The 13,741-nt window shown below is 37.9% G+C and overlaps 1 protein-coding gene across 2 annotated transcripts in view; it reads right to left on the reverse strand.

Moving 5' to 3' along the window:
• CHRNB1 (cholinergic receptor nicotinic beta 1 subunit) overlaps nucleotides 1-13,741 on the reverse strand; it is an 826,114-nt gene that overhangs the window by 371,930 nt on the left and 440,443 nt on the right. For both annotated transcript variants that reach the window (XM_044077017.1, XM_044077016.1), the window contains exon 5: nucleotides 6,559-6,667. In XM_044077017.1, coding sequence (XP_043932952.1) covers nucleotides 6,559-6,667 — 109 coding nt within the window. The remainder of the gene's footprint in view (nucleotides 1-6,558; nucleotides 6,668-13,741) is intronic.

Below are 13,741 nucleotides of genomic sequence, written 5' to 3' on the forward strand. Positions count from 1 at the left end.
CAGAGTTTTTACTACATTTATGCAGGGGGGCAAGCCCCCCTGCACCCCCCATGTGGGGGGCTCTGTCCCTCATTCCCCCATAAATTAAATATACCAACTCCAAGGTCACACTACAGTGGGGGAAAAAGGTAATTTCCTAACCCCACTGTAGTATGACATTGGAGTTGGTATATTTAATTAATGGGGGGTGTGGGGGGTGGAGCCCCCCACATGGGGGGTGCAGGGAGGCTTGCCCCCTTGCATAACCGTAGTAAACAGTGTCTGGGATGTTATTTCTAGTTGCTTTATAGTTTTCAATGATTTGAGATTCGATGTTATGAGTTTTTGACAATTTGGTCTTGATGTTTTGCAATTCGATTAAATGATAATTCGATGATATGAAGTGGAACCATATATATGCATTATATATATATATATATATATATATATATATATATATATATAGAGAGAGAGAGAGATTAGGGATGTAACTATAAGTGTTTGTGTGTTATGTGACTGTGTTATATAGATATATGTGGAGAATCTAAATCACTCTACACCTTTATGTAGCTCGTTCTCTATATATATATCTACACCTTTATGTAGCTCTCTCTCTCTCTCTATATATATATATATATATATATATATCTGTGCCACAAACTGATAGATTAGATAATCATGTGTGAGGGGGATAGGGAGGGACAGATCCGTATACATAGCTGCCTGTATGCACACACACATATTTTCATATATCAGTTCCTCAGGCAAATGAGGCATCAGACATGGGCTCAATTTAGCTAAGTGTAGGAGCATGCCCAGTGTGATAATCAGCACTTACAAGGTGACTCCAGGCCAGACCTACCTGTACTCCAGTCTGGGGATTTTGTGTGCTGCAGCCAGTTGGATGCTGCACCTAATAAAACAGTCAACTCCTTGATATTTTATCCACGGCATTCCCTGGCTGTGTGCTGAATGTAATATATATGTCTCATACCTATCAAGTGTGATGATTGTAATAAAATGTACAGAGTTCTGCATATGTACATTACATTGCACATAGTATTGTGGATTTCTGGTACATTATTGGCAAATCCTTATAGGTTGACATTCATACATGCTGACAGACATTTGAGTTACTGACTCCATACACATCAGCAAACCCATGTGTTAATATACGGCCTGTTATTCTCTGCATTTTATACATTTGTCTGGGCAGTAGTTAATCCTTCCCCTTGTATTTGGGCCTTTGTCCCACCACTGTTTGTAGCTTTGTGCAGATTTCCTGCTCTAAGTGGTTGTGGGTATGATGTGACTGGGAGTACATGCTGTAACAGCAGACACAGTGTGAAAGTCTACATACCTCTTACTGTATATGTTTTTGCAGGATATCCAGCATTCTGCTTCATATGTATGCTCTGTTCTTCATACAGTTGTGGTTTCCCTGTAATATACTAATACATGACCAAATCACCTAGAGCCATATTTTACACCATTGAGTGGCTAGCCCTGCCACGGCACACAGTCTGTGATCCGTGTTCTCCTCTCTTGAGGATACTGCGCACCACAGTAGATGCCCAAAGCGGTTGGTCTTTACAACTCTTCCCCCTATAGGGCACCATGTAGTGTATGTGCTGCTGTCGACAGCTCCATTCATTGGTGAGTTTGAGATGGAAACATTCAGCATGTTTTTCGGACATGGGAGAAACCCCACGGAGACACAGGGAGAACATGCAAACTCCAAACAGGCATTGGTCGGAGGTCAGAACCTTGTATCCTGTGCATGGGAGGCGAAGACCTTAACCACTAAGCCATCTGGTCATAATAAATCTGGTGAGGAAGATTTGGGACAGACAGGAAGAAGGTAAGAGGAAGCAAGATGTCCAGCAAAGAGGTGGATGGATTGTGTGAAAGAAGATCTGTGACAATCAGGCATGAGTGTTGAAGAAGGCAAGAGTGTGGCACTGAATCAAGACAGTTGGCGACAGTTAACACGATACCCTGACCTCATGTAGAAAAAAATGGGAAAAAGGGGGCTGCTGCTGCTGCTGCTGATGATGATGCTAATACATGGAGCCCGCAGAAAAGTACTGACAAAGTTAAGTGATGGCCTTCACATCCTGCTGCTAATAAAGAAAAAAACAGCTGGATAACCACAACTGTTGACACAATTTTAATAAGACACCATAAAAAAGATAAAAGACAAGCACTTTTGTTAGTGCTTCCTCAGGTCTTAATACAAACCACAGTAAAAAAGCTCATACTTAAATACATAAATCAATTCAACACCAAAGCAATTAAGTATAGTTAGCCTCTTAAAGAGGTATATACAGATATTTTCACTTTAACCAATATGCTTTTAGAGCAGGTTTTAAACTGACAGTACAATTAATTCTGGTAGCCTGTGTGACTGCAATTGTAGAATCGATCGCAACTGTATTTGCTCTAAATTATTGTTCATGTCACCCCCTCTACTGTTAACATGTACCACCTGTAATACTTTAAAATTAAAATGATGGCCTGAATGCACCATTATATGTTTTGATTTCTTTGTTTGCTGTTTGGACTTCCAGCTTGGGTTCTTGGTATACGTTGGTAATTATTTCTTCAGTCCTGTTGCTAATCTGACATGTTGCAACCTGCTGTTATACTAGCCACTTACTAGGTTACTCAGAGCTTGTATAATGTCTGCCTGTTTGGCCCTCTTCTACCCATTGCCTTTGCCTTTGTCCAACTTTCTGGCATGAACAGATTGAGGCATGTTGACAGTCTGTAGGACTCTGACCATATGAGTACCTGACATGCAAAAGTTGTAGGTGCAGCCAGCTTTGAACCATCAGCACCATTAACCATGGTAATGTACTTAGCCCAGTGAGCCACTGGAAGGTGAGGTTTAATTCCACACACTACCAACAGCAGACAGACATACACTGTGTGAGCCCTGCTGTGACCCCTGTGTTTTGTGTAAAATAGGACATTTGGAAAGGTTCTTTGTGACAGCCCTGGGATTGTGTGGTTTGCAGCTCTATCCTTGCAAACATACTGTTACTACACTTGTATGGGAACACTGATGTGTTGGGGGTAGTGGACTCTGGCATTTGACAGTGTTGCATCTGTCCTATGACCCCGCTATTTGGCATTCCTCTTGCAGACTGCAATGGGCTTTCCAGCCCTGTGACCTACTGCATAGTATGGGGCACTTAGTATTGGACAGAGTACCCGTTGTCCCAACTAGCAGTTAGTTTTCTGCAAGTAGTCCAGCAACCCACTCTATTCCCCTTACATACATACATCAGGTCCGTACAAATGCTACCATAGTCTAGTACCCTGTACATTTGTAGTAAAAGAGACTGATTTACCTTGTGGACACAGCAGTTGAGAGACCTGTGTTTCAGGGCTGACTCTGTCTGATGACCACAGTACACAGCCAATACGTGGTAAGGTATAGATTGTGTGGTGTGGCTGGCATCCTTTTTACTATGTATGCGAGTCAGCATAAGGTGCCAGTCCCTAGGACCCTAGGTTGTCAGTGCATGTTCTATGCAATACCTCTTTGCTAATGCCAGGGCACACTGGGCATGTCTATGTCTGCCTACAGGGACAGGCTCAGGGTTTCCTCTTCCAAGTCAAGCTCAGGGTGTTCCTCTTCCGAGTCACCCTGTGCCTGTGCCTGTGGGGACCTAGGCTCTGGTTGGGGCTTTGTGTGTCCCTTCCCTCTGATGTTCCTGCCATAGCTGCTTCTGCAGGATCATATTGTTTAGCATGCTGTGAACATCTGTGCACATGTTGCTGGACAGGACTGCAGGGCTCTACCTGATATATCAAGGCACCAAAACCATGACTTGAGCAGCCCAAACAAATGCTCTATGATGTTCCTAGATTGTGTGTGTGTGCCTCATTATGACATTCTTCAGTAGGTGTGTGTACATTTCTGATGGGTGTCATCATCCATGGTTTCAGTGCATAGCCAGCATCCTCCAGTAGATGGCCGTATGGTATGTTCCCCCTGGCAAACGTCTGGCATAGCTATGATGCGTGCCAGATGTGGGAGTCGTGATAGCTGCCAGGGCTGCCAGCACACACCTTGATGATAATGCCCTGGGCATTGCACACAACCTAGCAGATGATGGAGTGATACCCCTTGTGGTTGATGTAGATTCTACCCTCCTCACTGGGTGGTGTTTTGATATGTACATGAGTGCAGTCTATGGCACCCAGCACCTCAGGGTACTGTGCTACATGGTGGATGAGATGCATACTGCTGGCCCTCTCCTCAGGGGTATGGGGTAAATAAATGTGCTCACTGGCATGTGTTTGCATGGCATCCAGGAACTGGTGGAGTACCCTGGATGCAGATGCCTGTGAGACCCCCATCATGTCCCCAGTTGGGCGGCAAAGCTCGGTGAGTTCTTGTAGTATGTCTCTGTCCACCCTGTAGCACTCTACAATCTCCAGCTCATTTAGCACCTGGAAGGTTACCCTGGGCTGAACACTCTTCTCCTTCTCAGTCTAGGCCTATTGTCAACATCAGCATCAGCACTGTCATCAGCCTCTAGCACATGTAGATGTAGCAGAACAGCAGTAGCGGTCCCAAATATTCTGTCAGTTAAAATTAAAAAGTGTGTACTACAATGGTGCAGAGTATGTAGGAAAAATCAGATTGTAGGGTGTATGTATACTTTATAGTGGTGTGCTGCAGATGCAGCCTGTGTGATTGGCTAACTATGATGCATTCCACCTGCAAGGTATATTACTGACGGGTTTGAATGGCCCAGTGTCTGTGGAACAGGGCCTAATAGTAATTCATACATGATTTCCTTTTTTTTTTTTAAATACTTTTGCTGCAGCATGGAGTACAAACCTGCACCGCTAGTATAAACATTGCTTAGCAGTCTGGACACACCCTCTTGGATGGGGATGCTCAGCTCAGCGGCACACCATGCAAACATGCTTAAACCAGCTAAAACACGTGCCCCACAGCTTAACAAAGCATAGCAACAGTGCATACACCCCTCTGCTTAGCTGAGCAGTGCGCCATGCAAATGGGCACCACTAAGCTCCAATCCACTTAGAAATAGTGTGACACATCCCATTTTGATGTCAGCTATCTGTTCTGTGGACAACAAAATGGTTCAGGGGCTACACCACTTTTATCTGCGGACACAGTAGCCCATTTTTGCTATTCAGTAATCCCAGCTCATTTGCATACTGATCTGTGCACACAACTTGGATACTTCACTATTCCAGGACCTGCCTCTTTAGCAACCACTGAAACCTATCATTGTAAATACTGCTTGCAGGGCCCTATAATGCATTATTCTCACATATGTCTTGTTTTGGATTTTACAATTTTTAATTATTTTTTTTTTGCATAATGGTAGTAAGCAAACATGATATGGCTATTAAAAATTTATTTTTTATTATTTTGCTTTACTTTTTGGACATACAGGGCATAGTTTGCCATTATCTGTCCCTAATATGCAACCCCTGACCTTCTAAAGGGGCATTTACAGCACCTGTACAGTTTTTCATTTCTTGTACACTTCAGACACCAACACAGGGTCTGCATGACTATCTATCTGGATCATTCCAGCACTCTCATTTGACCTAATTTGCATGAAATTCACCTCCGTATGAGGTGATTTGCATTCCAAGGACACTTTCATGTCCGCACGCTTGTGCACGTTCCTCTGCTCTATTTACTGGATCGCACAGCTGCCAGTTTCCATGATGGGGCCATGCCACTATGCCTACATGGAAAATCACTGCATGTAGGCTTTATTGAATTCCCCCATACATCTTACAACCCCGTTTTCCTGAAGCAATAATAAATGATCTTGTATGACAGAATATTGTGATGCAGTTATTTAACGTCTACGGGTTTTATACTGTCTCTATGATAATGTGTTTATATTTTTCCATCATTTTTGTCACCCTCTGTTTTTGAAAAATCATTTCTGAGTGGTATTTCACATTCCTTTTGAAAGAGGGAAGAGTTATGTGCTATTTGGCAATCAGATTTTATGCTAATTACATGTCGAGATTTTAAGTTGATGTTCCTATTTTTTAAGGTTCTTTGTTCCTATTTTCAATGTCTGCAAGTTGAGGGGTATGTCAGCATGTGAGATAAAAGAGACACTTACTGATACTGGCAGGGTCTAATTGATATGAATTCTGAAAAACACTTTTCCAACTTTTTGCCATTTAAATAAAATACAGAAGATCATTCAAGCCATGCCACCCTAAGTCTAAAGTAAAACTGTGCTTTCAGTTTAACAGTGGTCTCTTTCCTCCCTGATCAGCAAAACATATGAATCACACATCTTTTATAAACCAGTGTTAATGTTCAAGTTAGGTAAAATGCAAAGTCAAACATTCTTATCTTTCTGAGTAGTAAATCTTTGGCCACACTCTGAGAGCTGCGTCTGTGAGATGTATGAATTTCATTCTGTTAAAGAACTATTGTGATTAGTGATGCCTAAAACTTTCTGTATTGTCACTTTCTGCACATACTTTAGAGACATCAGTATTGCTCCAATTACCCTGCCCATATACCTTAATTTTTTAAAAATGGTGACATACCTCAATGCTGCAAGAGCTGCGGAAAATAGCTGGAGGAAACCAGGTGACCAGTCCTTCATTGCTTACTTGGACACTGACTGACAAGCCAACGTAGAAATTACCATCATTACTGTGGGAGGAATACAAATTACAAGGGTAGAAAATATGCAGATGGCAAAATGGACTTTGAATCGGTTACAGCTGGTACTGATAGATTAATTAATAAATCGATGACTATTTCCAGAGGAAATTTAACTTTTTGTCCAAATACAATTCAGTAATTAAACACATACATTTTAAATACATTTTTTGTTTTGCAGATATAGAACAATCTTATCTCTCTCCCTCACATGCACACACACACACACACACACACACACACACACACACACACACACACACACACACACACACACACACACACACACACACACACACACACACAGACACTCCCAAAAACACACTCTCTGACACACACTTGCTGCATATATATTGTAATCACTTTTTACTGGACTAGTAACAATCTTCCCTGGTAATATAATGTTCATTTTTAATTCCTAATTTATGAACAAGCTGTTAATCATAGCTAGTTTTGTGTTCATACCACATATATTATAAAGGGTATATCACATTCCATTGTATATCCATTTTGTGCTAACTGAATGAAACCTAATAGTTGATGCATGTAGTTTGTTTTTAGGCCTGTCCTGAAAGATATGGTCTGCCTAATTTTGCTGTTCAGCCACTTTGTGTCCATGTGGAGGAGCTGAGACTCAAACAGTGGTGGCACTAGGGGGCAAAGAGAGGACATGTGCCGCCCATGGAAATGTGCCCCCCCCCCAAGTGCCCCAGTAACAAACTCACCACCAACTGATTTTGCAAGCTGCACATTACTTCTCTAAATGCATCAACCACCTTCACCCAACTGAACAGTTCTGGTCTCACTTGCAGGCAGTTTTGAGTTGTTTGGAAAAGTGAACAGAACAGTAGCAGTGTGAAATGAATCAGCTGGAACAGCTGCCCTAAGTGTGTAAACCCTGTATCGTTGAACTATACTTTCAGTCCTCCACACCAATTACTAGACTTCTCTTAACTCTTGCATCTGCCACTGAGCTGTTAAGGAATTGCTTCCTGTAGTCAAAAGTACAGGGTTTGAATCTTCCCACCTCCATTTGCTTATGGTGTGACTCAGAACAAGTCCCGTACTATTCCTGGATCATCTTGAAAAAATGCAACTTTCTCCTGGGTTTTACAGGGTTAACAAATAGATAAAAAATTAGTTTATAAAATATGTCCCTTCTGGGGCATTCCCCCCAATCATTTCTGGTTTTGTCCGGAATTCTTGAGCAAAGAAATTGAAAATTATTTTGGTCTGGTCCTTGTAAAATTTATGGCTTTCTGGCAAATTGTCCTGGTTTAGTCATTAAATGTCAGGCATGTGAGTTTCAGATATTGTCCTTCAGAAAATGCTTGCTAATATAACTTTCTAATCATGAGAGAGAGAGAGCGAGAGAGAGAGAGAAGTGTTTTAACATTTGTACCAGATTATTAGGTATTTGCCTCCAGTTCTTGAGCTAGGAGGTTGGGAGGAATTAGGAGGTGTCTGATTGGATGCACAGTATGGCTCTCACAGTTGTGAGCTGAAATACTCTTCTTGGTCATTATATATTTGTTCATTTATTTTGTCGCAAGCAGATGTATAAATGTATGCAGTCATACAAGGGACTGTAATTGATAGTCACATCTGTGTGAATGTGTGTGTGTGTCCTGCATACCAGAGAAGTTATAGTGTAAAGAAAAAAATGAATTGTATTTAACAGGAACTTCATAATATGAGCCATGTTTTTGGGGTATGATCCTTGGTTTCCTCCTTTTGTTGACTGTTGACAGTGTGCTTATTTGACTGTGTATAAACTGCACAGCATGAAGTCTGAGTTTTATGTTAAAGTATTAACTGTGAATGCATTTTTAATTTAACCTGTTTTTCTGCAGGCACAAGGGTGTGAAATGCATTGGGTTGGGCTATAACAGTTTGGTACTTAGTGCAGATAAGTTAAGGTTATGAGCTCTTAATGAGCTGCTTTCTGTAGTGCAGCTTTTGATTCCTTCAGCCTTTTGTTTGTCTAGTGTGAGTCTGACCAAGTTATTTCACCAGATAGCACTCCTGGCTGACATTTTAAAAAGCCAGTTGTGTCCAGTAGGCTGTCCCAAGGTCTTAGCAAATTCATTACATGTTTGTTTTTTGAATTCCTGCACCCTTCGGATAGCCCCTATTAGTGCTTTAACATATGCTGTTGGGACTATGAATCCCTGCACACCTGTTGTAGTTTAATGGATTGCCAAATGCAATTTCAATAAATGTGAACTTCATAGGAAGAGAAGTTTTCTATTGCTCATGCTGTCTTTTTTCACTGTGAGGATGTTTCATTTTATTCATTGAATGGCTGTCAGTGTTTTTGCTGCAAAATTTTAATAAATATTTCAAAATTGAATCCAAATCTCAGTGATCAATGTAAAAGTAAAGAAGAGTATGCACACAGACAGGCTTCATCAGTGTTTAATGGTAACTGGGTAGAGAGAAACAAGTAATGGGATATTAGTATCTCCATTGGGGAGGGGCTCTGGTCCATCACTCTGCCTACAGTTCCATTTGACCATGATCTGGTTCTTCTCTTATTATTCAGAAACTACAGATGAGTATTTAGCCTCATATGTATGCCCTTTATTTTATTTTTTTTTTATATTTTAAACCAGGTAAGGGGCAATCCAGGAGCATTTCTTGTTAAGCAACATAATCAAAGTCATGCAATAGGAAAAAAGAGGTAGAAATAATCAAACACTGTACCATTGACAACAAAAAGTAGCTCACAAACAGTTTTAAGCATTAATTCTCTGCAGTAACTGCCAGACATTCATAAATCACTGAGATATTAAATTCATTAAGATTTATAGTCAGTTAGTAATACCAGTTATTAGATTATCATAGTTGTTGTTAGTGAAATGTCCAGAAAATGCATGTTGCTGGAAAATCTGTTCCATTGTCTTTTTAATTGAATAAGAGTTGCTTGCCTCTCATCTGTTTCTGATGCAGAATGCTGTGGTCTCTGTTCCCACACCAGGCTGATGGATCACTAACGATGCAGCTTAAGAGGGGTGCTGGACTCCTGTGTATTGTCCTTTGGATGAAAAGTTAAATAAAGGCCCCATCTGCTTGAGTTGGAAGTAGGTCAGGCGGATGTAAAAGATCCCACTACAGCTATCATAAAGAGTAAGGACTCTTTGTTTATATATAAAAAGAGCTCTTATTTACAACATATATATATATATATATATATATATATATATATATATATATATATATTTACAAATATTTATAAATATATAGATATCCAAATCTACTTACACATATTCCTAATATCCTTTACAATCATACTAAATTTTCATCCTTATTAGACCCACACTAGTTTTCTATAACCACCATTTGATTTTACTTAATATTTTTGCTAAAATCAATTTAATTTATTCTTTCATTTCATATAAGCCATATGACATAAAATAACTTTGTATCTTTTCTTTTAACATATGCTTTACGTCTGTTCTTATAACGTCCATATTTAGTCATATCCATGTTTATTTTTCCACTTCTATATTTTTGGAAAAAATCTTCTTTACATAGTTTTCACTATAAATTTTTTACTCTTTTACATTTATAAAACACATGTTCAATAGTTTCTTCTTGACAATGTAATCATATTCTATCACTTTTCTTTTTATACAACATATTTCCGTTCACTGGCAATTTATCTCTTATCGGTATCCTCAAAAAATCTTGACATTCTACTTTCTGATTGCACAATTTGCTTCTAACTTTTATAGGTTTATTTTTTTCATCTGTTAGAATTTCCCATGGTTTTACATAGCAATGTTTTATCATTATATTTGTATAACACACTTTTCTGTCTTTTTCTGTACCACCAATTTTTATTTTCCATAAAAATATCTTTTCTTGGTAACATTTTATTTCTTCATTTATGCACCGTTTTTTCAGTTTTTACTCTGTTCTACCATATCCCCAAATTTATCATGCCTATATTTATATACTTTTACTAAATCATCTCTCATCTTTTTCATTTGTCCACTTACACTTTGTAACAAATGTAATCAAACAGTATATACCACTGAGTTAATTAACCCTAAACCTCCTTTCTCTTTATTTACATACAAACTCCTCTTTTTACTGTGTTTAATCTAGAACCCCATATAAATGAAAAAATAATGTCTGCAATAATTCCTTTTCAAAAATTGTTGGCAACATAAATACACTTGCTAAGTATGTTATTTTTCCAATAAATACCGATTTTATAAAATATGTTTTTTTTTCTGAATGATAATGCATATGTTCTTCAGAAAATACAGGTTTGTTTTATTTCTAATATTGTTTTTCTCCCACTGAATTCAACTTATATCTTTATTCCCAAATTTTATACCTAATACAGAAATTTTATTCATGTTAAATATATACCCCCTCTCGGTACTACATCACCTAAACCTTTACTTTTTTCTTTATTTAAAACTATCATATCAACTCTAGACACTGTTTTGTGCAAATTATAAACTTCTTTTATCCAAATTTTGTTTTTTGCAATTATTATGTCATCTGGATATGTTAACAGAACTGGAATTCTTAACCCTTCATGCGTTATATACCCCGCCTCCTTCATTTTATAATTTATTTGACATACTATCACATTCATAACTAATGCAAAGTGTATACAACTTATCAAACATCCCTGTCTTACACCAATCTTTATATGTACCTCTTGGCTTAATCAGCCATTTACATGTATATTTACTTTATTATTACTATACACTGACTTACATAATTTCTTAACTTTCACACTTATTATTTTCTTTCATTATCACCCATAAGATTTCATATCCCATTGTATCAAATGATTTATTAAGGTCTCTTATCATGACTGTTGCTTCTTCTTTTCTATTCATAATATCATCCACAATTTCTCTATCATTAATAATTCTTGACAATCCTTACCTTTATACTTTATATAATATCTTCCATGCTATTTTCCATTTTAGTTTCAAATCTCTTTTGTAGTATTTTCATAAAGATCTTATAGTCACTATTATTCAATACTATTGGTTTCCAGATTTTAATTTGTCTTTTGGTCCCCAGATTTTTAATTGTCTTCTATCTTCCTTCTTCCATACAAATTTAAAGCATTTCACTACATAATTATTTTATAAAAGGACACCACCAAAGGATGAAAGCTCCTGTGGTCCCGAAGACAAGATAAACCAACAACAAAGCATCCACTGGAACTAAACACAGCAGACAGTGTTCATAGGTTCAAATCACCACTATATGTTCCAAAACAAAGCACGGACTTCAAAACGACAAATTGTAGAACTTTTTATTAAAAGAAGTTAGCGCTTTCACCAGACGGCTTCATCAGACTTTAAAAAATCACAAGGCTTCAAACATTTAAAAAGTGTAGAAAACAGAGCGATTGGTTGAGACAACTTATGACATCATTCAAAGATAATTAGACAGAATAAATATATAAATTATGAATATCTGTCAATTCTAATAAGAAGCCAATATAATAGTTTAAAAGGTACGTGTATCTCCAAAGTAGTTGATAAAATATCCAAATACACATAAAAATAGATTAACATATTATTCAAGACTTCATTCGTACCTGACAACAAAGGCTGTGTATTCAATCATTTAAAGTGACCTATACATTATAACTAATGACTACAGATATATGTCTGCAAATTAAATAAAAACACATAAAAAGCCTATATATATCAAATAATGAATGTATGCGCAATATATAAAAAATATATATGTGTATATATAAATGTGTATAGATAAAAATATTTGCACCTAAAACATATTAACAAAGGCTATGTGTTCAGTCATTTAAAGTGATCTATACACTATAACAAATAACTGCAGATGTATGTCTGCAAATTAAATAAAAAACACACAAAGAGCCTATATATATATCAAAAAATGAATGTATGTGCAATATATAAAAAATAATATACATGTATAAATATAAATGTATATAGATAAAAATATCTGCACCTAGAACACACTGACAAAGTCAAAGAAGGAAGAGAGGAAAAAACCTAAGGCAGTGTGTACAATGGCATTAGTATTGAAAGTCCCTTTATTTAGGCTTAGTCAGCCTTTTGTTTCGAAGAATAGGTCTTATAGGGGCTTTATCATTTAATCCAGGTGTTCTATCTGCTCTGCATCGAATGATCCATCATAATTCACATTCTTCAGTAAAATTCTGCAAGTCACCCCCCCGCAAACTAGGTAGGATGATCTGCATAACATAAAACTTAAATGTATGTGTCACCCCTTGCTGTATTCTATGTCTGGCCAGGGCATTAAACTCTGCGCCTATACGTAGATGATAGACATGTTCCCTAATACGTTCTCTAAAGCTTCCTGTTAGCCTTACCAATATAGAACTCTTCACAGGAAGTGCATCTGGCAAGATAAATAATATTCATATTCTGGCAATTAGTTCTTGTATGGAAAGAAAACTCATGCCCAGTAATGGGTTGTGTGAACGTACAACTAGTATCAATATATTGGCACTGTTTACAAAGATTACATGGTTCCTTATTACTAATGTCTAAGACAGGGTCAGTGTCAAATCTGGTCAGAGGGTAACGACACAAAATTTGTTTCAGATTCTTTCTATTTTTATATAGAAACTTAGGTCTCTGTCCTACTATATCTCTTAAATCTTCATCAAGAAGAAGAGTATCCTGATTTTTCTCAACAATTTCCTTAATCCTACCTATATCTGAAGTGAAAAACATCGGTATTTGGAGTTCACTAGTTCTTCTATGTTGCACATTATTCACCATATCACCAGGATCAGAGAAGTAAGGACGCCCTCTGGATGTCCTCAATTGATTGATCTCCATAATCGCTTTATCTACTTCAGAATGGCTATAATGCCTGTTCAAAAGTCTAGCCCTAAGATCAACCAATTCCTGCTCATAGCCTTCATTGGTGGGGTTAAGTCTGGAGGCTCTCATAACCTGGCCTTTGACTACATTGCCAAAGACATAAAAGGGGTGCATACTATTCCTGTGTAGTAATGAGTTTCTGTAACATGTTTTCCTATGAACGGATGTATTCAACAATCCATTC

This window comes from Protopterus annectens, chromosome 7.part0 (genome assembly GCF_019279795.1).
Source record: "Protopterus annectens isolate FY-2018-M chromosome 7.part0, PAN1.0, whole genome shotgun sequence".
Taxonomy (NCBI): domain Eukaryota; kingdom Metazoa; phylum Chordata; order Ceratodontiformes; family Protopteridae; genus Protopterus; species Protopterus annectens.